Raw genomic sequence first — 25,527 nt, 5'->3', positions numbered from 1 at the left:
AAAGCTTCTCTCTTTCCCCATATCTCTCAATCTCTTTCTTTCTCTGTGGAGCATTTATGCTGCTGTCTGTTGAAGAGGAGTGTAATACAAGAAAGTCTTTTTCTGGTGCATGAACTTGTACAATGGCTAAATACAAATAAGACAGTGTCTCTAGTATCTAGTGTAATAAATGACTTCTTTTTTAAAACACACTTAAATGCACATTTCAGTAGCTTTATGACTTCATGCAGCTTTCCTCTTACTGCCACTACACGATTTGGGACTCTTGTGAAAGAATCAAATTTTTTAATCACTTGTGAGACTAAACTGATGTCTAGCTCTTCATTTGTTATGAAATGTTACTCAGTTTTTGAGTATTTTATAGGGAGAGAGTGTTTGGGAAAAGAGAGAAACATCTCTTTCTGCAAAAGACGTAAAATAGGTAGAAGCTCTGTCAACTGTCGCGTCAACAAGAGATGAAACGGTTGTCTGCTTTTTCTTTTCTTGCTCAGCAACAACTCGCCATGACTGTGAATATTCATGTGAGAAACTGTCTACTGTATGTCTTTAATCCTACTTTCATTCACTGAATAAATCAAACACTCTTAAAACAAACTGCCTACATCTGCGTTTATTACCTGGAGGCAGAAGATTTGCTTGAGTTTGTGGGTGCGCTGTTACATTTACATCAGATAGTTCTGACCAGAGCTCCAGACATTTAAACAGTGAGTATTGCAGCATGTGATCTGCTCTATGTCCCATTAACAGATGAACCAAACGTCCACTACAACTGTTGTTTGTTGTAACCATACTTATATTGTGTGTCTTTATCTCTTGTGGTTAATTTGCTAATACGATTGAGTTTGTGTTCTTCTTTTATGAAACATTGACCTTTTGACCCTTTGGGCCTCTGACGATGCACAACTCAGACACCTTCAGTAGCTAAAAGTGGCCTAATTTCACAGTAGAATCACAGTCCAGTATCTTAACATTAAGTCTAGTGTTAGGTCCAGATCCATGCAGTTAATGTGTCACATACGTTATGATTGTTCATGTTCATGCCCTGTTGTGTTGTTATTGTGCAGATGATGACGACGATGGTGCCTATCACAAGGGCTCTGTGTGTGCATACTGTGAATTCTGTGAGGTACGTCTGCCTGAAACCAGTGCAGGTTGATTCAATGTACACGCTGTATGTAATCAAATGTAAACCCACCCTGTCGTCCTCCAGCACTGCGACAGCTGTGATAAATGTCCTTGTAAAGAGGGAGACAAGGCTGAACATTGCAGTTATTGCAAGGTGAGAAAAACGTATATTTCATTTTATCAAAACACCCGCAAAACTATAAATACAAATGACAAGCTCTACAATCGCGGCATCATTCTTGAACTGCTGCTGTGTCAGTCGTGTCGTCCACATGACTTTGTTTGCTTTCTTCATAGATGTGCACTTTCTGCCACGTGTGTCCTGCCTGTCAAACCCTCTGCCAGCCCGGTGAGGAACCACAACCCGTCACGGCGCTATCACAACCACAGCAATGAGCCTTCTGACATTCCTCAGTTACACCAGAGGCTGAAAGTCTAAACATGCTAAACAGTCTCTGCATTAAACTCTTAAATGATGCTGGATTCAGAATAACTCACATCTGATTTGTTTTTTTCAGGGGGGTTCCTCGATGAAGTAACTGGATCAATCTACAAGTAAGTCATGTTGTTTAGACTGAGACCAGACCTTGAAGACACCTTGAAGTACATTCTGTATATTCTTATATTTCTCTTATTTTCCAGGACTGTTGCTGACGTCTTTGATGATGATGATGACAACTAGACACAAGCATTTGTCGCCACCATGTGGCCAAACATGTTTCACTTGTCCTCTGACTTTGTTGCTTTAGTCTCTTTCCTTCAGAACATTACACTGACTCACCAATGACTCAACAGAAATTCAAAATAACTTATATATTTGTGTACTGTTGCTAACTTACAAGTTTAAGTCATAGGTTTAAGGAAAATATATATTTAAATCCATATTTGATATGCTAAATAAAAAGAGGGACATTTTTATTGATTGATTTGATTTTACTGTTTGAGACGACTCTATGAACCACTGTATTCACAAATGGAAGCATTTTCTGCACAGAAACTGATTCTTCTTTCACAGGGTCTTTATTCTATTATGGGGCTCCACTGAAATTAAACAAATACATGTTACAAGTGGTCTTTTTGCAACCGCTCCTCTTCCCTTCAGTCTCTCTCTCCATGCTCTGATTGCCCAGCTTGCGGAAGGTAAAACCCTCAAAATAATACATACAAACCTGCAGCAATAAAACTGAAATAAATGCAGTCAGATCAAATTATAAGAATCACTTTGTGAACAAAATACATTCATAATAACAAAATAGTTACATACAAACAGTATGCAGTGATATGTATGAATATCATTTATATGAGCTGCACCCTGCACAGGTCACCAGTATATCATAATCATTTACATGCATGCCTGCTGACAGCTTAGAGTCTTCAGGTAACCTGACTGCATGAATGCCAGAGTCCCCAAAGAAAACCCACAGCGACATCAGGAGAGACACACAACAAGCTGGCACCCACAGTAAGGTGACAGTGACCGTGTGTGTCTGTACTGTGAACAGACCAGGGTCTGTTTCCAGTGAGACGTCCACGCGGCTGATACTTCAAAGGCTGGTTATTTCCTTGCAAATATTATAAAGTACAGTACATCGCCCTGGTGATAGTAAACAAAACAGTCATGGTCAATTGTTTTCATGATGACATAAAGTTCAAGCAGACGCCTAAAAGTATGACTGACAAGAATGGATCAGCCTGGACTAAAATGAGAGCCTTACTCAAATATGTATCGAAGACGAGTCATAAGCCCAAGAGAGGGAATGTTTAGCCATAGTACAGTTCCCCACGGGTGAGGGTTGAAAGAATTTTATAGGATATATGCAGTATATTGTGGTATTCAATTTGATTGAGTGTTTTGTTCATTGGAAAGATCTTAAGCACAAAGACAAATAATTTCCCATAAATGTATATAATGACTGCTGGGAAACAGGAGAATGAAAACAAAACATAACATTTATACATTAAAAGAACTACCAATAGATGAAATTCCTCTGTAAGTTAAAGAATAGAAAGTACATGAAAAGAGAATTTTTTTTGTTTAATTCTGTCTGACTGTTCAAAACAAATTTTCAGGGTTTTTTTTAAGTAGCAGGATCTGATTGAGGAACAATAGAGGAGGATTAATTCGATCAGCATTGATCAATGGCTCCTACAGCAACGATGTGACAAAATCTCTCAAAATATGCAGCAAAGTATTACATTAAAGTCATCTCATGTAGATGCGTTTTAATAAGAGATGATAACAAAAATAGCAGAAATAGGTGAAATGAAATACCAGGTTACCAGGAAATACAACAACACATGCGCCCATATAAAAAGTCAGTAGGGGGCAGTAGAGTATGTTTAATGTTTGAAACCGCCCAAAAACACCGTAGAAGAAGAAGAAGGACGCGATCTTCCACTTAACGTAACGTTACGAAACCCACCTTCGGTAATCAATATTTCCATTGCACTACGGCGAATGGGGTTTAATAAGTTTTGTAGTGTGGACAGTTCCGATCCGTTCTGGGTAAGTTTACGTTCTCAGCCTTCGTGTCTTCTCTCGTGTTGCAAAAGTACGTTGACTTGTGTTTAGTTAGCGTCAGCCGGTACATGCTAACGTGGTCGGTCCCGCCGGCCGGTGACCTGACGTCGGATGTACCAGCAGGGAGCCGTGCGTTCTCCGAGGCTGGAGAACTGACGGAACACGCCTACGTCTGTTCCACGAGCGTTTTCCCAGGCTGCGCTCAAACTGCTGCACGTCGGAACTGCAAAGCTTCCAAAACGCAGCTTATGTCAAACCTTCATCTGGAAAAGAGAAGCACAAGAGAAATACAGTGAAACCAAGCAACTCTCAGTACAATTACAGAGCCTGAGAAAATAACATTGTATTGATTGACAGGAGGCAAACTATTGACGAGTCAACAAGTAACTACACGACTAAACTAAACTGAACCTGGACAGCTGGAGCATTTGTGTAGTCACAGTCATAATCGTGCAAATCTTTCAATTTTAATCTGTTTTCAAACGTTTAAGAGAGACAGGCTTCAGCATGTTTCTGGGCACATTTGCTTACACCTGTGTAATTATCATTTACTACTTCCTGTTAGTTCCTGTTTTAGGCTTCTTATGAAAAGCTGGTTATTATAAAAAAAAGACGTCATAATCAGCCGAGCAGAGGCAGGTTTGTTGTGCAGACACAGAACCCTGTTGCCACAAATGGCAGAATTCCTAAAACACAACATATAAATTCTTTTAGTCATTGTCAGCGTGAAGTTGGAATGTAGATTAGTCAGTGACTCTTCCTGGTGAACAGACGTATATAACGTAAACAAGTACTGACTTCTAGAACTATATTAAGCTATCTTTTATATAATATTATTATGGCAACAGCAAACAAGCTGAGATAACATGAAATAACTTCCGAACGTATTTTACTCAAAATATCTGCCGCCACTGTGGAGACTCTATAGTTCAGAGCAACTTGTAGTCACCCATAACCATGCTAGGATCTGATAATGTGAGGAGCTCATTGTACCGTGGAGGTTCCCTGCAGTCTGAGCCTAAAGCTCAAGGCGCTCCCACACATTCTACAATAGACCAACATGTTCCTTTTGGAATGTGGGGAACTATGAGTTCCTTTGCTCTGATGGTACTTGAACATTAAGTGCTTTGTTAGTAACACAAAGGACATTTTAAGGGCAGCCAGTGGAGCGATGTGAATGGAGGAAACGCGACCTGTCCTGTAATTTCCTTCTGAAAGGGAATTCTTTGAAAACCTTTACACTGTGAAATAACTGACTGAAGCAGGGACACATGTGAAATTGTTGCATAAATATGCAAACTCTGACCCACACCAGGATTGGAACCGTACCTGGAACACCTCAAGCCCAGACTTCACCCAGTGTTTTCAGAACACTGTGCTTGTGTGGCTACCATGCCTCTACCTCTGGATATGTGGCCCAGTCTACCTCATGTTCCTCCGCAGCCACAACCGGGGTTACATATGCATGAGCCTCCTCAACAAAGCTAAAACTGTGAGTGATGACATCCATCTGTTATTTTAATAACCACTTTCCTAATGATATGTTGTTATATCATTAGGAAATGTAGTGTGTTCTATTTAAACCAGAACTAAAAGGTTCTTTCTATACCTGATGTATGACTGGTGATCCTGGAAGACATTTGTAATGTAAACCTCAACTTCTCAGTGACAATGACAATGTGGGCCTTTCTCCTCCCTAGGCTGTTGGCCTTCTGCTGTGGATAGTCTGCTGGTCAGATGTTTTTTATTCTTTCTGGGAAAGAAATCATGGCAGCAGTGTGCTTGCACCAGTCCTGCTGATCAGCCCAACCCTGCTGGGCCTCACCATGGTAAGAGACACTGAAACATGTTAGGTGTGGTAGTTTACTTAGAGTGTTTAAAAGACCTGCGTGTGTCTGTATGCTTGTTATGTGTACCTTGTGTGTCTCTGTTCCAGCTGCTTGCCACTTTAATAATCCAGTACGAACGCATGAAAGGGGTTCAGTCATCTGGAGTGATGTTGCTGTTCTGGCTGCTGGCGCTGCTGTGTGCTGCCGTCACCTTCAGATCCAAGATTCTGCAGGCCCTGGAACAGGTCAGCGTTTAAATAATTAATATAATGACGTCAGTGTCACTATACACAAATCTGCTGAATTATATTCTAGATTCACAGATGTTCCACTGCTTGCAGTCAGTTCATGGTCATAACCTTGTTTTTCATCTGCAGCCATCGACAGTGTCTGTGTGGAGGTACACCACCTTCTATATCTACTTCACTCTGCTGTTGGTTGCACTATTCTTATCCTGCCTGCCAGACCAGGCAGCTCTCTTTTCCCAGGCGGTTAAAGACCCGGTGAGTTTACCTCACATTGACATCAGTGTGCCAAGTTATTGATGTTGACAGGTGCTGAATTCTCAGACACAAATATTTCAGATAGATTCTCAGCTGTTTCTGATTTTATCTGTTATTGTCCAAATTCTAAATCATTATTCCTTTACTTTAAAGATTGTAAATGTTGGGATTTTTTTAGGAAATACACACAGAATACAACATCCTGACATGAGCTGGACTTAGGTCAGGAAGCAAAATCATTTTCTGTGACCTATATTTAATCCTATAAGTATAAGCTGTTGTAGAACATCAACTTCGCTTTGTAAAATAACGTCTGCCAGTATAAAAAACAATTGAAGCAAGTGGAGTAAAGCTTTGACAGCTGAAACATATCCTGGTATGAATGTGCTCTTATTTGTTTTGTCTCCAGAACCCCTGCCCTGAACTTGGAGCTTCTTTTCTCTCCAAAATAACCTTCTGGTGGATCTCCAGGTGAGCACATGCTTCGTGTGTCTGTGGTGCGTGACATGGACAGACCACTGTCTTCTGACATTCTGACATCCATGTGTCCAGTCATGATTTGAATGTGTTAGTGGACTTCAGTGCCTTTTCTCCACCATCCATCTCTTGTCTTCAGGATGTTGTTGATAGGCTACAAGCGCCCCTTGGAGGAGAAGGACCTTTGGTCTCTGAACAGTGATGATCGCTCTCATAAAGTAGTTCCACATCTGGTGCAATCTTGGAACAAACAGTGTCAGAAGGTGAAACGGTCAGTGGAGGAAACGCAACACTGAAAAATCGATTTTAAGGGAACTGAAATGGAATCATTTCAATATCTGTTAATATCTGTATATACATCATTCATTATTGAGTGTCACAAGCCAAACATTATTAGAAACATTCTTGTGCAGGTAGTTTTACCTGGTAATCATATTACATATGAACATATTTAATTAACCTTTGTTCAGTGAGAATTGAATAAGGTCAAATACTGTACAGTTGAATTTGATTGTTTTTTTGTTTTTTTTAATTGTCATTCTAGAAAAATGTAGAAAATGATAATAATACATGTACAGTGTCCATTCTAAACTAAACAGACCCTTTTCACTTTATAACAGGACACATGAGAAAACTTTGTACTCCCCCCGACAAGTTCCTAACAGTGACACCAAAGAGGGTCGAACTGTTGAAGAATCAGAAATCTTGCTTGTGAAGTCACCTCAGAAAACCAAAGAAGCGTCTTTGTTGTGGGCGCTGTGTCTGACATTCGGGCCATACTTCCTCATTTCCTGTCTCTATAAGTTCATCCAGGACATCCTCATGTTCGTTGGGCCTGAGATCCTCAGGTGAGAAACTCACACATGTAGAGCCTACACACAGCATTTGAGAGTTTTTAATGCTGTGACTCTCCTCCTGTGATCCCGTCTCATCCAGGCTGCTGATCAGCTTTGTCAACGACTCCAGCGCCCCCTCCTGGCAGGGCTTCTTCTACACTGCTCTGCTCTTCGTGTCCACCTGCGTACAGTCGGTCATTCTGCAGAAGTACTTTCACGTCTGCTTCGTCACAGGCATGCGTCTGCGCACTGCCATCATCGGAGCTGTCTACAGGAAGGTACCGACCCTGTTTCCTGCTCCCTTCTCTTAAGCTGAGACTAAAGTGAAAGCAGATCTTCCTGTTTGTGCCTATAGTAGGTTACTGGTTATTAGACATCATGATATTCTGCTAGCATGAATAACATTGGTAGAACATGGAAATATTTTTTTTCCTTTTCTGCTTTTCTCTCAGGCCTTGGTTATAAGCAACGCAGCACGCCGCACCTCTACTGTGGGAGAGATTGTGAACCTGATGTCTGTGGACGCTCAGCGCTTCATGGACCTCATCACCTATATCAACATGATATGGTCTGCCCCTCTCCAAGTGGTGCTGGCCCTCTACTTTCTATGGCAGGTAAGATAACAGAAACTACAGAGCACCTACCAGTCATCCCAGCTGGAAACTATTTGTTCACCCCTCTTTTTTGTTTTATATGATGTGAAGCACGTCAGACCGAATGAGGCCTCGCTGATCTATTGTCTGTTCCTTTTGCAAACCCTAAGTTAAAATCTAGCCCAACTGCTTACCTTGTAAATGAGAGAGACTCCCTCAAGTGTGCAACTTACTCTGAACATTCTTAAATATGAACCATTATAGTCGTTCAGCACTTTTTGGTTAATTACATATTTTTTTAATTATTATTTGGTTTGGTATTTATTATTCCTGTTGCCTCTTTCTGTGCAGAATCTGGGTCCGTCTGTGCTGGCTGGAGTGGCTGTCATGGTTCTGTTGGTTCCTGTTAATGCTGTCATTGCCATGAAAACTAAAACCTACCAGGTGAGGCCATTCGCACAGCATCACACCCCATCTACAGTAAGTACTTGCAGTGCTGTGCAGCACGTATTTCTTTCTTTGCCTTGAGCAGGTGGCTCAGATGAAGAGTAAGGACAGTCGCATTAAGCTGATGAACGAGATGCTGAACGGCATCAAAGTCCTAAAGCTGTACGCCTGGGAGCTGGCCTTCAAGGACAAGGTGGCAGGAATCCGTGAGAGTGAGCTGCTGGTCTTGAAGAGGGCTGCCTATCTGGGTGCGGTATCTACCTTCACCTGGGTCTGTGCGCCTTTTCTGGTGAGTCCTGGACATGACATGCAGCTACAACCTATAATCAACATGCATAAGTTTATTCATTACACCTCGTTTCATTAGATCTACCCCTGTGGTTTTGATGCCATGTTTTTCAGCTAACTCTTACGATAACAAACCTGTAGCATGGATGAAAGTTAAAATGTGTCACTACACTACTATGTGTCACAGATATTTGTCTGTTCTCATCACCCACAGGTCGCCTTGTCCACTTTCGCTGTGTACGTATTGATTGACGAACATAATGTGCTTGATGCACAGAAGGCATTTGTGTCCCTGGCCCTGTTCAACATCCTGCGTTTCCCCCTCAATATGTTGCCAATGGTCATCAGTAGCATGGTTCAGGTTGGTCTACCTCCGTCTGCACTCTGCTAAAAAGCCTTTACCTTCTATACAGTAGCAGGAGAATTAAAACAACTGTCTGTGAGCTTTCAGTTTATACACATTTAAATATGATAGTGAATGATATTTAATTCAGTGGTGTTGCCAGGATTTTGATCTTGAGTTGCTGTTAGTGGTTTTTACTTACAGGTACACACACAATATCATTTGAAGTATCAGCTGTTCATTCTGGGTCTTGGTGGGTTTTCCTGTTTCTGTGTCTGTCTTAAGGCCAGTGTGTCTTTGAAGCGGCTAAGAGTGTTTCTGTCCCACGAGGAGCTTCAGGAGGACAGCGTGGAGCACAAATCAGTAGCAGGCTGTGAGTCCCTGGGTTTAGCCTTTACCTTTGTCTGTTCTTCAGATCTGTGTGTGGTCTGGCATCATTGTCACCCTACACATCATCACAAATCAACATGTGTTAAAACACAGTAGCGTGTCGCTCTAAGTTTAAGGGTTTAGTCACAATAGATGGTTTCACACCCTTGGATGCTCAACCCTTGACTTTTTACCATTGTCTTTATAAATCAGTCATGGTCAATGAAAATTTTTTTGACATTTAGAAGCATTTTTACAAAGTAATAAATTATATTAGAGTGTTAGGTGAAATGGATCTGTTGGATGATGTCAATGATTTTATATAGTTATATATAGATAGATTATATATAGTCTGTCTATGTGCCTCTCTCCCTTAGCGCCATACAGTATCTCCATAGTGGATGGAGCTTTTGGCTGGTCCAGAACTGAATCTCCAACACTCCAGAGGTGTGTGTCAACTTCACCATCAGCTTTCCTCAAAATATTTAATTCAGCTAAAACTCATATTGTCCTTCAGGTTTTTTTTGTAATGAAATATCATTATAATAAAAATAAATCAAAGTCAAGGAGTTTAATCTGTGTGTGACTGTTTGCTTGTATGCACTTCCAGACTGAATGTGTGCATCCCAGAAGGCTCCCTGGTGGCTGTAGTGGGACATGTGGGTTCAGGAAAGTCCTCGCTGCTGTCGGCCCTACTTGGAGAGATGGACAAGTTGGAAGGGACTGTGACTGTGAAGGTGGCTGCTCATGCTCACTCACTCACTCACTCACTCACTCACTCACTCACTCACTCACTCACTCACTCTTCAGTTCATTTATTCATATGGGATGTTCATGATGATTTAAGGATGATTAATTCCTCTGTTCTGTTATTGTGATATTACGAATACATCTGAGAGAAGCAATCACTTTAAAATTTGAACCGTCTACTAATGTTCTGATAAACTAATCAGACTTTGATAGTAATGTGGGTGGGGGATAAATGGTTGCCAGAGAAATCTAACTAATAACCATCCTGACTAAATGGAAGCCAGCAGTTCTTTTTGTGGCTCAGCTTTTCCAGAGTGTGTTTGTGTGCTGATGTGTGTGTACACTGCAGGGTTCCGTGGCCTACGTTCCTCAGCAGGCCTGGATTCAGAATTCCACTCTGAAAGGCAACATCATATTTGGTCAGGAGAGAAAAGAGACCTGGTATCAGCGTGTGGTGGAAGCATGTGCCCTTCAGCCTGACCTGGAGATCCTTCCTGCTGGAGATGAGACTGAAATTGGAGAGAAGGTAGGATCAGATAGTTTGTTGTTTTCCAGACGACGCACAGTTCATCTAGAAAGAACCTAGTGTCTATAATTCATACACTCTGATCAACCAGGATGCAGTTTCTTAAACTTACATAATGAGGTACAACTGAAGCTCCTGCATTCAGATCTAAACTGCACATTAGGAGAAAGTCTTTATGCAATTAACCATTCATCAAATTTTTTGTGGATACGTCCATTAGTCTTTACATTTCTGTTTCTGCCATTCTGTGTCTCATTCAGGGAGTGAATCTGTCTGGGGGTCAGAAGCAGAGGGTCAGCCTGGCCAGAGCTGTTTACTGTGACCGCGCGGTTTACCTGCTGGATGACCCTCTGTCCGCCGTGGATGCTCATGTAGGAAAACACATCTTTGATCATGTCATCGGTCCACAGGGATTGCTCAAGGACAAGGTGTGTTTTGGTAATCAACCTGCAGCATCATGTGGATGTTGACTGAATGGCAGCATCTCATCTGCTCAATTTGCTACATTATTGTCCAGGCTGGGGTGTGTTTGGTAACTAACAGACTTTTAAAGAAACGTAACGGAAATTACTCTTTACTCGTGTTCATTTTTATGGTGGGACTCTGACTCTGTGCAGACGCGTGTGCTCGTGACCCATGGACTGAGCTACCTTCCCCAGGCTGACCTGATCTTGGTAATGGTGGAGGGAGAGATTACAGAGATGGGCTCCTACCAGCAACTCATGGCCACAGAGGGAGCCTTCTCTGAGTTCCTGCGAACATATGCCACGGTCGACAACGCCCAGAATGATGGTGGGACACCGACAAATAAAATATAATCTACATTCATGTATGGGGCTGGGTGACGTTTTTATATGTGGATCACCCTGAGGAGAGGTTATTGTGCTTCCCTTCTTCGGCACAGATTCTCCAGGAACAAAAGGACTGGAGAACGGCAGCGCTACTCCTCTAACTGAGTAAGTGAACTGGACATACACAGTGACTCTTATTAGAAGAAGTGTGTGAGCGTGCGTGCATGCATAGACAAACACTAAGATAGATTGGCATGCAGAGCATTCTTCATGCTTTGCCAAGTGGCTGCTCTGAACAGTTTCCTTTACGCAGAGTGTGTCCTTTTTAAAATTGAGGGGCTGCAGTGAGTACACAGTTTATTAACAGAGGTACAAGCAGTTCTTTATTAATACTAAACGTTCAAGTACGGTTACAAAACAGTTTATTATTTACTATTTGCATTGTGAAATTGTATTAAAACTTAGTGATGATTTAACTTCTCTTGACAGCAGCAAATAAATATATAAAACTTACACTAACCTTTGAGGAATGTCTTGGTGCGTTCTGAAGGTTTGTGAAGGTGGTTGCGGTTGTATGCTCAGTTCTGTTTGTTCATTAACCTACATGTTGTTTGCGTTTTGGTTGTTTTTGTTGAATATTCATTATGTTAAACTACAGAGTCAATATGAAAAAAAACAGCTTTTTTTTGCTTGTCTTGTCTGTGTGTCAGCAATATTTCAGGCATCAACAGTGTGACCAAAAAATCTCAGGTAGACAAGGAGCAGAACAAGAAGGCCAAAGACCCTAATGTGGGCAAACTGACCGAGGCGGACAAGGCCAGCACAGGAAAGGTAAAAAATGATGTCTTCAGCGCTGTGGATGGAAGGAAGCAGAGCCTGATCCCTGCTGCGTTCGGTTTATGTCTCCAGGTCAAGCTGTCTGTGTTCTGGGCCTATCTGAAGGCGATCGGAGTGATTCTGTCCTGCATCAGTCTGCTGCTGTTCTTCACTCATCACGGACTCTCCCTGTTTTCCAACTACTGGCTGAGCCTTTGGACTGACGACCCTGTGGTTAATGGCACTCAACCCAGCAGAAACATGAGACTAGGAGTGTACGGTGCCCTTGGCCTTTCACAGGGTGAGACAGCAAGACGCACACACACAAACCAGAACCACTAATTATAATATGAATGCTATAACTAAACATAAGAAATGATTATATTATATTTGTATTATTGTTGCTAAACCGCTGCAGTTCTCTGTAAGAATGTGTGCATCATCTCACCTTCCATCCACTGATCCTGCAGGTGTGGCTGTCTTTGGCTTCTCTCTCTCCATGTCGATTGGGGGCATCCTGGCATCCCGCTACCTCCACCAGTCCATGCTCTATGATGTCCTGCGCTCGCCAATGTCCTTCTTTGAACGAACCCCAAGTGGAAATTTGGTCAACCGCTTCTCTAAGGAGATCGACACAATTGACACAGTCATCCCTCAGATCTTTAAGATGTTTTTGGGCTCTATGTTCAATGTGTTAGGTGCTTGTGTTGTCATCCTGATTGCTACACCTATGGTAGCTGTTGTCATTCCTTTCCTTGGCCTGCTCTACTTCTTTGTGCAGGTGAGCGGGAACCTATATATTTGAATAATGTATGTTAATAGTTAATACTAACCGATTTATTGTTTTTCTGCCCAGAGGTTTTATGTGGCATCGTCTCGCCAGCTGAAACGCCTGGAGTCGGTTAGCCGGTCACCAATCTACACCCACTTCAATGAAACCCTGCTGGGCACCTCTGTCATCCGAGCCTTTGGTGAACAGGAGCGCTTCATCAATGAGAGCGACTATCGTGTGGACCATAATCAGAAGGCTTACTACCCCAGCATTGTAGCAAACAGGTTGCATATCATTACATCCTTAATAACCGGTTGTCTTTAGGGATGAAAAGACAATTAAATAAGTCTTAAAGAACACGTTGGATCTCTCACATCTTTGACCTTGTGTGTTTTCAGGTGGCTAGCAATTCGCCTGGAGTTTGTAGGAAACTGCATAGTGTCATTTGCTGCTTTGTTTGCCGTCATCGCCAGAGAGAACCTAAGCCCAGGCATAATGGGCCTGTCAATCTCCTACGCCCTGCAGGTAACAACAGTTCCACTCATCCATGTTACACTTCCAGGTCATATCACATTCAGAGGCAGCTTAAAGGTTTTGTTTTCACCCCCTGCTTCCTTCTCACGCCTCTTTTACAGTTGACCACCTCTTTGACCTGGCTGGTGAGGATGTCCTCGGACATGGAGACCAACATTGTGGCTGTCGAGAAAGTGAAAGAGTACAGTGATACAGAGAAGGAGGTACAGAAACAGACACTCAGCCCATTGGTCAAATAAATGAATTTTAATACGCACACTTGGTTCCAGTTCATGCTTTGTGACGTCATTTAAACGTGTCTCTACTGTGGCCTTCAGGCAGAGTGGAAACACGAGTCCTCCAGCCTCCCTTCAGGATGGCCCACTGAAGGATGCATAGAACTCAAAGGTTTTGGTCTGCGGTACCGCCAGGATCTGGACCTTGCCATTCGCAACATTAACATCAGTATTAGTGGCGGGGAGAAGGTCAGCCTTTACCACCTACAGTAGTGGCAGTGGTTTTGTTAGGTTGATGTTAACAGTGGCTTAGAGGGAACTGCATGTACTGCCTTGTATGTTATGTTGCTATTCACCTGCTTATAGCACATCCATAAACCGTTCTATTTGCATCTACCTATATTAATAAGGTGGGGATTGTTGGACGCACTGGAGCAGGGAAGTCATCGCTAACACTTGGATTGTTCCGAATCATTGAGCGAGCTGAAGGCCACATCTTCATTGATGGTGTGGACATTGCCCAGTTGGGCCTTCATGAACTTCGCTCCAGAATCACCATCATTCCACAGGTCAGAGAAAGTCTTTGGAATAATAATAGCATCATACTAGACACTGCATGTTATGTAAAGTCATTTACAAATAATTAATCCTTTATGTGTTTTTTGGGCATTTGGCTACTTTTTACCACCACATGAATGTGAGTGAAATTATGACTTTCAGCCTTTATTCAAGTGGTCGGAGAAAACTATGGCATTTTAACTTTTCAACATAGCTGAATAACAGTCAGACTAAAGAATTCTGTCCCTGGTAAAGAAGAACAGACTGACATGAACGTGGCATCAAACACAAGAAGAATTACAAAGCACTAAACATATAACTTGACTTCACTCACTTCTGAAGTGTTTTAATTTTACTTTCATTATGATGGACAGAGGTCTATTTTCACATGAGTAAAACATAGAGTCTTACTCACAGCCACAGGTGCTGTCATACCCCCGAGATTTTTATAACTGTCGCTCCCATGACATGATGCCTCATCTCCCCAGGACCCAGTGGTGTTCTCGGGCTCGCTGAGGATGAACCTGGATCCTTTTGACAGCTATTCTGATGAGGAGGTGTGGAGGGCTCTGGAGTTTTCACATCTTAAGAACTTCATATCAAACCTTCCTGACAAACTCAACTACGAGTGCAGTGAAGGAGGAGAGAACCTCAGGTAAAACAGAAAATCTGCTGATGAATTCTGACGTTCATATTTAGATTATCAGATTAAGTGAGGGTGAAAACATTAATTAGACTTAAACAAAAAGATCCAATGTAACTGGAGTTGAACCCAAACACACCTTGAGGAAGAAGTGTTACCTTCAGTGGTTCTTTTTTCAATCTAGTGTTGGCCAGCGACAGCTGCTTTGTTTAGCTAGAGCTCTGCTGAGGAAGACCAAGATCCTGGTTCTGGACGAGGCTACGGCAGCTGTGGACATGGAGACAGACAACCTCATACAGTCCACCATCCGCTCCCAGTTTGAGGATTGCACCGTCCTGACAATAGCTCATCGCCTTAACACCATCATGGACTACACCAGGTACTGAAACAAACGGACAACATGTCTGTAAAGCAGATTGGATATTTTAAATAACAAATAACACATGTTGTAAATTGGCAGCAGTACTGGTGGGCCTAGTACTTAGGTTTTCTCCATGTCTACATTGATTTTTCTGTGTCCTCTAGGGTCCTGGTCTTGGAAAAGGGAGAAATAGCAGAATTTGACTCCCCCAGTAATCTCGTCGACCAAAGAGGAGCCTTTTACAAGATGGCCAAAGATGCTGGGCTGGTCTGAAGTGAGGCGCTTCCCTTCCTTTGACTACAAGACCCTGAGGGTTCAGAGCTGCAGGTGGTGAGAGAAAAAAAGTACGCTTTTTACAAATTTGAGTGTATGTATATTTACACTCTCACTGAGGACAAAAACGACCAATGTATGTTCGTCATTGCCAAATACTGCATTTGAATAGAACAGTCATTCTTAAGTGCATTAAAACAAGAGCAATGCTCTATGAAGAATGTTATGAGGCATTGCATCTGGACCGTTTGATTGTTGATTGTGTCCAGACAGGACCGCATAGAGTTATGTGGGTATTCACTCAGCTGTAGTCACTTCATTGTGTTGGTTTTTCTTCGCACATAAAACTCAAAATATTCTGCAGTTGTACACTGAGAGCTGAGTGAATCTGCAGCCTGTATGCCATGAAAACATCCAAAAAGACATAAAGCATCACCATCCACTCTGTAGGTCAGAGTAAGCTTCATGTGGCTGGGACACAGCTCATATTTGACTTGTCTAGCTACCAACTCTAAAGTATGGTACATTTATTTATCTGTTTATCTGTGTTAGATTGAGTTCTGTTGAGAGTCCAGCATCATCAGGATGATTGATTGGTCAAAAGCCTATTTGCTGGTGATGCCATCATCACTCTGTGACTTGTACCACTGCACAGCAACGCTTACAAACCACTGCAATTCACAAACGGTGTGAGTCTGGAGGGTTGGCTGCACCTGCAGCACATGTTGTATTTATCATGTGTTTGTGTACAGCAGCAGCATTTAATTGTTGCAATTGTCAGGGCCTCTTCTTGAATAATTAGTCTCTGGAGCTGAATGGTTTTCAATAAGTAAGTTAAAAAAACTAAACATACCAGCAACCAGGTATATACAGATTGTAACATCAGGAAGTGAATTTCTTTAAGGCTATGAAAATACTGAGTTAAGTAATTCATTGATAAATTAAGTGCAGCCATTATATAATTTGTTTTCTCAGGAACAGTGATTTAACAGTGACTGCGTGAAATATTGTCTTAGTAGTGCACAATATCCAGATATACATTTAAAAATCTTTAGCGCACACATCTTGTTTCACTAACTGATTGCAGTTTTATTTCAATTCTTCATAATTGTCCAATTAGCTAGATGTTACAGTACTAGTTTACCAAAATTGCTTAAGAGTCTCACTTGACTTGTTAAAGCAGTTTTTCATATTGATCTGAGGCCGTTTTATGTTTTTGAGTTGTTATATTTGTGTTGGCAGGTTTCTGTTACTTCTATTGAACAAGCATTGATTTAGCACTTCAACGTGACATGTGGAATGGAAAAATATTTATGCAATACTAAAGAACTAATAGAAAACAAGTTGTTTATGTGAAAATACAGTACTGTTCATACATTGTTAGTTTTGTAGGTGGTTAATGTGCAGATGCTGTGTGGGATAGGGGTTACTCCTTTGTGATGTTGAGGTTTTACAGAAGATACTGGTTAAATGTGGGCAAAAAATGGAAGGAAAAGACACAATTTGATAAGAAGTTAGTAATAGGAACAGCATAAAGTCCTGTGATTCAGTCATGTGACTCTAATCATTCTAGGAATTTCCAGTGTGCACATATTGTGACTTGCTCTGTGCAGGTTCATTGCCCAAATTTGAATTTGTTACAAGTTATAAATGTGGCTCCACATTTTTAGCATCTCTTTACATTCATTTGGGGCCAAAAAAAGGTTTGGCTCTCTGCGAAAGCTCCTAGTACCTCATATATTATTATTTTGTCTTGGTTGTTGTAGTTTTGGTGAGAATTTTACAGAAAAGCTTTATTGTCTTTCAGCTATATATATATATATATATATATATATATATATATATATATATATATATATATAGCCTGTGGAGATTGATTTAAGCCTGTTTGTGTTACATGAGTCAAATTACAAGGTAAATATTTAATATTTTATGAAAGTATTTCTTGGTTTGTATTATTGAATTTGAAATAAAAACAGTCAATCCTCATTTGAAGTTGTGGTAATATGCTTCTAATATGTGTTTATTTTAAAATTGTACATCATTTGCCAGGTGAAGTGATATTTGCTTAAATTATTTAAAGTAAATAAGCTGTGCATATTTATTCATGTCCACATTATTCATTCAGTAATACACTGAAACTATTCGCTGTATTAGAAGCAGATGAAATCCTACATCAAGCAAGAATAGGAAAGATCCAAATAGTCCTTTCACTTCTGACGCACAGAAATCATGACCAAAACATTAAAACCATCTTCTAAATTTAATACATTTTCTACGTGTTAATAAAAAGCCACTGGAACCTCTGTGCGCAGATCTACACTTTCTTCCTGTTGCTAGGTAACGCACAATGCATGATGGGACATTTGGCATTAGGTCAGAGGAAATTAAGGGCGTAGGATACGGTAGGTGGCGGTGGTGCAATATTAGGAGGCAAGCTGCCGTAAAACATCGAGAAGAAGAAGCTACTGAGCACTGAGGACTACATTTCCCAGGACGTCTGACGGCCAATTTGAGGAGAAGAAAAATGGCGACGATTAATGGAACGGGTCTGGTGTAGCGCTTTAAAACGACAAAACCAGTTGCTGCTGTAGTTTAGCGGTATAGTCTGTGTCTTTTATGATTAAGCAGTACACGCAAGACGAAGGGGTCGAGTTGAGACTGCACATACCCAAACCGAAGGTAATTTATTACCACATAGGTTCTGTTGCTAGCTGTAGCTACTTAGCTGCTGTTGGTTAAATCACATCGCTAGCTAGCTGGAGACCGTCTGCCGGTACCTCCTTGTAGAGGGTGTGCGCGTCTTTTCATAACACACATGAATTCGTGAGCAGTGACAGCTTGAATTGCGACTGACTGACGCGAATACATCACATTAACCGACAACGACGACGTTAGCGTTGGTGTCAACATTATGGCGAACCTTATAAAAGAGTGTCCCACGCGCAACCAAACGTCTTGATGTTCTGTAATTAACAGTCACAAAACAAAGAGGTGCCAAATTAAGACAGGACACATTTGAGAAATTATGTATCTATCCTTCTTTAATGTTACAATTATTACAATGAGCTGCAGATTGGACAGACTTAACCAGTCCTCTAGTTATCCCATCTCTAATATTAATGTGTTAAAATGCATCTGACTGATTAGAATATTGAGTCGTATTATATTTGACTATATGCATATTGCATATTATGGAGATTATGCTTGATGTATACAGTCTTGAGTGAGTGGTATACTGTATTATTAGACATTAAGTTTGTAAAGTTGCGTATTTGAGCGATGTGTGGTGCTGTATTGATCATGCTGTCACACTAAGATCTGTATCCTAGTGTAACAATTGCCATCTTACCTTTTTAATCACATAGGGCCAAAAAAAAGTTCAAAATAGGTTAAAGCTGCAGATGGGCTGCAAATGCTAAAATCATCTATCCTATCACCGGATGACTGTCACTGAAATATTGGATTTGAAAAATGTAATGCTGGAAATATCTGGTACATGGCAGTTAAGAACACATTTGTGTGGATAAGTGTTTTTGTATGAGGTGTGTGTGTGTCCACAATTAAGAAAATGGGCTGCTTTTTGTAAACTTGTGTCGTATCTTAAAATGTGTCACTTTCTGTCTAGCGCTATTCCTGGATGCTCTTTGGCTGGTTTGGACTTGTGGATTTGGATCCCTCTAAACCCCGCCACCAGGATTTGATGGTTCCTGGCTCATGGACTTGAATCAAGCAACAGCCTTCAGACGGAAGTCCACTGCTTCCTTTTCCTGCAGTAGCATTAGAAAAATTACCAGGAGCCCTCCTACTCGCAAACTCCGATTGTCTCGGTCATCTCCGTTATCTGATCTATCTTCACAGAGCCCTAACTCATCGATTTATCTGAACTATGTAAAAGGTCACACAGAAGTGTCATCCACTTCTGCCTCTCTGCCTCTAGCGAAACAGTCTTACACCACACGTACAGTTAACAACACCAACTTAAAGTTTTCTCTGTCATGTGTTAGTTTTGAGGGAGGGAGCAGGAAAAGGAACATGTACGATCCTTTCCATCCATCTGAGGGAGAAGATGAGAGGATGGAGGGGGAAGGCGAGAAATATGACCCATTTGACCCCACTGGCTCCCCAGCATCGGAAAATGATAATGATAGTGGCAAAGTAAGGGGGGTGAGGAGGAACATTGAGAAGGGTGATGATCAGAAGGATGAAGAACGTCCTGACTCCACTGACACCTTGCCTGATCTACCTAATCCTGGTATGAGCAGCCAGCTCCATTTAAGGAGGAGAGTGGATTGTAGCGCTGCCAAAACTGGAAGGCAAATGGACACTGCTGACTCTGATCATTCTGAGATAGAGGAAGGGGAGATAGTTGGGGTCACTGACAAAGATAGGAGTGGCAAGAACACAGCTGGAGAATTTCATGGCATGAACACGACCAACATTTCATTTTTTAGTACTAAGCCAGAGCGCATTCTTCGTGTGCTGGATGGAGACGGCTTTGTTTCAGTGCGTGAAGAGAGTAGTTGGGAGGTAGACAGGGAAGCTGAGGAAGAGCCTGTGGTAGGAGTTGAGGATCTGAGAAGGAAGCTGGTCAGCAGACGAAAAGAAAGATACCTCTCTTTTCCTGCTTCATCCCTCTCTCTCTCTCCTCAGCCTCTACCTCCCCCTTCTCATCCTCCAGCTTCTCCACCATCTTCCCCTCTTACTGCTGCTGTGGAGCAAGTCACCAAGCTTCATAAAACCTCCAAGGTTTCCAAGGACTGCGACCGACCAAAAAACAAGGAAAGAAAGGGTGGGGAGAAGGAGGAGAGAAAAAAGAAGAGAAAGAAAGATAAAGAAGGAGCCCGGGAGAGAAGCAAAGAGAAGGAGCGAGGGCACAAGAGTGGCAATGAGGTTAAAGGTCAGAGGAGCAGCAGGAGCAGTAGCCGAAAAAGAAAGAAAAGACGACACAGCAGCCCAGAGGCCTCACGATCCTGCAACTCTTCAGCAAGAGTTGGCCAGACTAGTAGATCATTTTCAAGTCTGTCTGATGAAAGGCAGCGAGAGAGGGAAAGGGGTAAAGACAGAGATAAGAATAGAACGCGAGAGCGGGACAGAGAAAAAGAGAGAGAAAAGGATTGCACCAGTAGTCATAGAGGAGATGAAAGAGACCGACATTCTAGCTCTAGGAAGAGGGAGAAAGAAAGAAAGGGACGACATTCAAGCAGCAGAGAGCGGGGCGTTTCAAAGAGATCCAGAAGAAGTAGTGGGAAGTCAGAAGGTGAAAGAGATGAGCAGCGTGAGAGGGACAGGCGACGGACTGGACGATCTGTGGTTCCACCATCGATCCAAGACCTCAATGGGTCTGACCTGTTTGCCATTAAACGAACCATCACAGTCACCACCACCACAACCACTACCACCGTACCTGGCTCTCCAAGACTTGCCCCCACCTCTCCCTGTCGCCTGACGCAGGACTCTGGTCAGGCCCATAAGCGGAAGAAGAAGAAGAAGAAAACATGGAATTCAGCTGTTGAGGGAGAAAACAGACAAAGTCGTCACAGCCATTCGAAGTCGCTTTCACCACCAAGGTATCACAGCTACGAGTCCGACCGGTATTCAGACAAACTGGAGATCGACGTGTTGTCATTGGATGGCGAGGCATTGGACTCTGACTACCCGTCTTTGGAGGACACACCTCCTGCCAACCAGCTCCCAGAACCACCTGCACCTAGCCCCAAAATTAAGACCGCTCCGAAGGCTGGACGTCATCACCCGAAAAAGAAATTTCGCACTTTAAAGAAAATCGGACAGTCAGAATCCTCCTCCTCCTCCTCCAACAGAACTAAAAGCAAATGCCTCTCCTCGCACACAGTCACTTCAGGGTCTGCCTCCGTTTCATCCGGTCAACCCCCGGCGAAGCGAGTGAGGAAGATGGGAAAGGACAAAGAGAGAGACAAGGCCAACAGGAAAGATGCAGTTCGCTCTGGCAAATCCAAGAAAGAGAGCAGCAGCGGTCAGAAAGGCAAACTCCAGTCCAAAGTGTCTGTGTTGGTGCGTGAGGGTGTGAGCAGCACCACCGGAACATCAGTTGGCACTGGGAAGCTGGGCATGGACCTGCTAGGGCCAGGAGGTACCGGAGGGGGTTCTGGGAGTTCTGTAGTAGGTGGATCAATTGCTGTAGTTTTCTGCAGGGACAATGAGAGCAGATCACCGTTCCTTAAACCGTGCTCAGAGCCGCTGTCTTTGGGCGGCCGCAACAAAGACCTGGGCAGCATGGGAAAAAGAAGCAGCCTGGCTGCACCTCCGTCCTCCTTAACCAGTCTCACAGGACTGAAATCCAAGAAAACAAAACCCAGCTCCATCACTTCCACCTCCTCTTCTGCCTCATCCCCCTCATCAACTCTCATAACAAAGCGCCGCCGTCGCCTGGCTAAGAAGACTGTAGAGAAAGGTGTGACTTCAGGGTTACCACCTGCAGATGGCAACCAAGCAAAAGCTGCGCCCGAGGGCTGGGGAGACAGCTCGCTAGAGGTTCAGTCAGCGGTGGAAGATGGAAGCAAGTCCGTCAGTCCTCATCCTGGCCAGGCTGATCCTACACTCTGTTCTTCTTCTTCCTCCTTTTCCTCCACCTCTTCTTCCTCCTCCTCTACCAGTGTGCTCCCACCCTCCTCCTCACCACCACACACTCCTCCACCTTCTATGGCTCCTTTGCGAGACACCAGGGAGTCTTCACCAGACTCCCAAACTGTGGACAGCAGCTGTAAGACCCCAGACCCACCTTTCCTACCCGAGGACTGTCCAAGTCAGACCAGCCCCGCACTTCAAGCATCCAGTCCATCCAGCCCCCAGAGAGCTGGTCTTAGTAATGCCTTGTCTACACCCACTGCCAAACCCCCTCCACCAGATGATGCATCCAAATCTCTGGCCTCACCTCCTTGCTCATCCTCTTCAGCAGGATGTGGTCTCACATCTCTTTCTTCATTAGACCCCTCTTCTTCCTCATCTGTGTCATCTTCATGTACCAGTAAGCCGCCTCCTCCCCCTCCAGCTGCACCTGCCCTCCCCTGGAGCCTGCAGACTGGGGTCGACTGCACAACTGGAGGAGTCCTAGCGTGTGAGTTTTGTGCCACTGATAATAATTATAATAATAATAATAACACAACATCAGACAAATGCCTCATGAAGGAAAATAGACTGACAATACAAGTTGCACTATTTCTTTATATGATGCAATATTTATTTATTTACATTTTGTAAATTAAAGTTTTAGTGGGCGTCCCATAAGAGATTTGTTAGAGAATGTTGGGAAACAGCTTCAAGAATCACACACCAAAATTATCCCATGCTTTGAACTTATTACCTATCTGAAAAGTAAAAGAGTGTGGCACAGTTGTTCAACTAAACAGGCTGAGCAAGAAGAAAATCAAACAGAGGAGCAGCCTTGTCACTTTGGAGGAGCAGAGATTCACAGCTCAGATGGAAGTATCAGTCCACAGGATAATTATTAGCATTCCACAAATCTAGACGTTTTTTTAAAGAGTGGCATGAAGAAAGCCATAAAATGGGGGCATGGAAGAAGGTGGTCAGGTCAGATGAGACCAAAAAGCCCACTGTGGCTGAGAACTCACATAACACACCACCCTCACTGTGAAATGTGGTGGTGGCAGCATTGTGTAGTGTGGATGCTTTTCTCATGCATGGAGCCAAGTACAGGGCAATTTTAGGAAACTTTGAAATATTTATCATTGGATAGATTTGACCTTCCCTCAGGATAACAACCTAATAAACACAAAGTTTAAGTAATTTAATGAATCTGTTAGAATAACCCAGTGAATGGTCCAGATCTGTGGCAAGATGTAAAAATCACAGACGCTGTCCATCAAATAATGGTTGAGCCGGTTTTGCAAAAAAGAAGGGTCAATTTTCAATGTGCAAAGCTAGTAGCGCTCTATCACAAAAGTCTTGGAGCAATAATTGCAGCCAAATGTGTATATGTATAACAAAGTACTGACTCTGTTGCTAAGTACAAATGCAGGTCACGTTTATGTGAAATATACATATTTGTAAAAGAATTGAAAACTATTCAATTTCAATTCTATTTAATTTTTTTCCCTATTATGTCCCACACATTTACCAACATGCTCTTCAGGTCTTCCTTAAAAGGATGATCTGTTGTCATAAAGTTTAAAAATAATAATGTTCATTATGTTTATTGCTAAATGTTCCTGAGATAACACTCTTATAACACTGCATTCTTCCTCACAGTAACAGCTCTGCTTTTCAAAATGGAGGAGGCCAATATTGCAAGCAGGGCCAAAGCACAGGAGTTTATTCAAGCGACCAGTCAGGTAAAAGGATGCATGATACTAATGGGACTGACTTGATGGTTTCTTGGTCAGTCTGATTAAAGAGGGTGGGTCAGTTTGAAAAGTAACCGTATATTTCAGAGTCAGATTGAAATGAGCTTTACACTAGGCATGAAAAGATGATCACCAGTCTTTTAAAAAGTCTCCTCAGTTTACCTGTCGAATCTCAGTTCTCTACTGTTTGCTTGGGGAAAAAAACACTGGACTCTGTTTTTTTTTTCTTGTGACTGCATCTGTTCCTGACCTGTCTTTTTCTCATGCAGATCCTTTCGCAGGCCAATCAGAGCCAGTCTCAGCAGCTTGCTCCTCCATCCTCAGCCTCCTCCATACAGATTCCTCCCCCTCCTTCTCTACCTCCACCTACTGGTCTGAGTCCAGCCCAGTTCATCCTCCACAGCTCCCTCCCACTGGTCTCTTGCACCAAAACGCCACCTTCTCACCTGCATCCCTCCATAGGCACTGGATGTGCTCAGACCCCACCACCCAGTCTGCCTGTGGGACTGTCAGGAGTGACTGGTTGCTCTGGTGACTCTGGGTGGGACAATGAGAGCAAAGACCCTGATAAGGTAGAGAGGAAGTAATGTATTTAGCCAAAATATTGCTACGTTATCGCTTTAAACCCAACCTAAAAGTTATAAATTAGTTCAGTGAAAATACTGTTAGTATAGTATAGTAATATACTATACTATATAGTATATTATTTAGTATAATATAGCATAGTAGTATAAATTATTTTATTCATTTTACTAAATAATGATTACTCTTTGAGCATGTTTTTTTATTATCATTCTGTCATTGTTTTTATTATTGTAGTTTTAATTCAGCTTGTCTTTACATGATTTCACTCAGTATTTGAAGAAGCTGCACACACAGGAGCGAGCGGTGGAGGAAGTGAAGCTCGCCATCAAACCTTACTATCAGCGCAAGGACATAAACAAGGATGAATACAAAGACATCCTGAGGAAAGCTGTGCATAAGGTCAGTATACACACATTCAGCACCAATAAGATACACCTGTGTGTGCACCACAGGACCACTTTTGCCTTAGTAAAGTTTTTTCCTCACGTAGTTAAGAGATATTATTGAGTTTTACTATTTATACCACCTGAAAAGCTATACACACACACGTATCTTTATACAGGCTGTTTAGTAACAACTGTCGTTGTCCCAGATCTGTCATAGTCGCACTGGAGAGATCAACCCAGTCAAAGTCAGCAACCTCGTCAAACTGTACGTCCAGCGATACAAATATTTCCGGAAACACGGGCGCAAAATGGATGAGGAGGAGCGGGATGACAGGGAGCCTGGAGTGCTGCATTCCTCGGCCTAATGATAGACTTTTCTTTTTGAATGTTCCCCACACTGCCTTCTGCTTGGGCCAAAACCTGGGCCTTCCACTGATTGGTTTCTGTTTTATTGCTTTCATATCCCACCTTGTCTATGCTTTTATGTGATGTTATGGAAGTCTACTTAATCTCTGTGGTTTCACTGTAAATATTTCTCATTTAGAAAATTATCATGTATGCATTGTTGAGGAAGTGGGTGATCATGCACAGCTGTATGATCCAGAACACCTAGCCTGCAATAAACACTACGTTTGTCAAGTTCA

At 42.4% G+C, this 25,527-nt stretch overlaps 3 protein-coding genes across 3 annotated transcripts in view; all 3 read left to right on the top strand.

Moving 5' to 3' along the window:
* The window catches only part of LOC114861111 (serine-aspartate repeat-containing protein F), a 3,978-nt gene extending 1,785 nt beyond the window's left edge, over window positions 1–2,193 (top strand). Inside the window, exons 2-6 of the mRNA XM_029160133.3 lie at window positions 1,065–1,126; window positions 1,211–1,279; window positions 1,423–1,474; window positions 1,644–1,680; window positions 1,768–2,193. Coding sequence (XP_029015966.1) covers window positions 1,065–1,126; window positions 1,211–1,279; window positions 1,423–1,474; window positions 1,644–1,680; window positions 1,768–1,807 — 260 coding nt within the window. The 3' untranslated portion in view covers window positions 1,808–2,193. The remainder of the gene's footprint in view (window positions 1–1,064; window positions 1,127–1,210; window positions 1,280–1,422; window positions 1,475–1,643; window positions 1,681–1,767) is intronic.
* A 1,219-nt stretch (window positions 2,194–3,412) lies between these two features.
* On the top strand, window positions 3,413–17,559 carry abcc1 (ATP-binding cassette, sub-family C (CFTR/MRP), member 1). Its single transcript, XM_029159225.3, has 31 exons — window positions 3,413–3,631; window positions 4,962–5,138; window positions 5,347–5,475; window positions 5,583–5,720; window positions 5,853–5,978; window positions 6,388–6,449; window positions 6,595–6,726; window positions 7,076–7,303; window positions 7,392–7,569; window positions 7,744–7,905; window positions 8,236–8,328; window positions 8,417–8,620; window positions 8,834–8,980; window positions 9,248–9,335; window positions 9,709–9,778; window positions 9,942–10,068; window positions 10,431–10,607; window positions 10,868–11,035; window positions 11,225–11,399; window positions 11,512–11,563; window positions 12,109–12,229; window positions 12,308–12,515; window positions 12,685–12,995; window positions 13,071–13,270; window positions 13,385–13,511; window positions 13,622–13,723; window positions 13,838–13,984; window positions 14,146–14,304; window positions 14,782–14,948; window positions 15,121–15,315; window positions 15,462–17,559. Exons 1-31 carry the CDS (start codon window positions 3,584–3,586, stop codon window positions 15,568–15,570), a joined length of 4,527 nt encoding a protein of 1,508 aa, XP_029015058.1. The 5' UTR covers window positions 3,413–3,583; the 3' UTR covers window positions 15,571–17,559.
* A 426-nt stretch (window positions 17,560–17,985) lies between these two features.
* scaf1 (SR-related CTD-associated factor 1) lies at window positions 17,986–25,527 on the top strand. The gene is made up of 6 exons (XM_029159508.3): window positions 17,986–18,252; window positions 19,199–22,666; window positions 23,818–23,900; window positions 24,182–24,484; window positions 24,768–24,896; window positions 25,090–25,527. Exons 2-6 carry the CDS (start codon window positions 19,288–19,290, stop codon window positions 25,246–25,248), a joined length of 4,053 nt encoding a protein of 1,350 aa, XP_029015341.1. The 5' UTR covers window positions 17,986–18,252; window positions 19,199–19,287; the 3' UTR covers window positions 25,249–25,527.

This window comes from Betta splendens, chromosome 8 (assembly GCF_900634795.4).
Source record: "Betta splendens chromosome 8, fBetSpl5.4, whole genome shotgun sequence".
NCBI classification, from domain to species: domain Eukaryota; kingdom Metazoa; phylum Chordata; class Actinopteri; order Anabantiformes; family Osphronemidae; genus Betta; species Betta splendens.
This window is presented reverse-complemented; position numbering and strand designations above follow the sequence as displayed.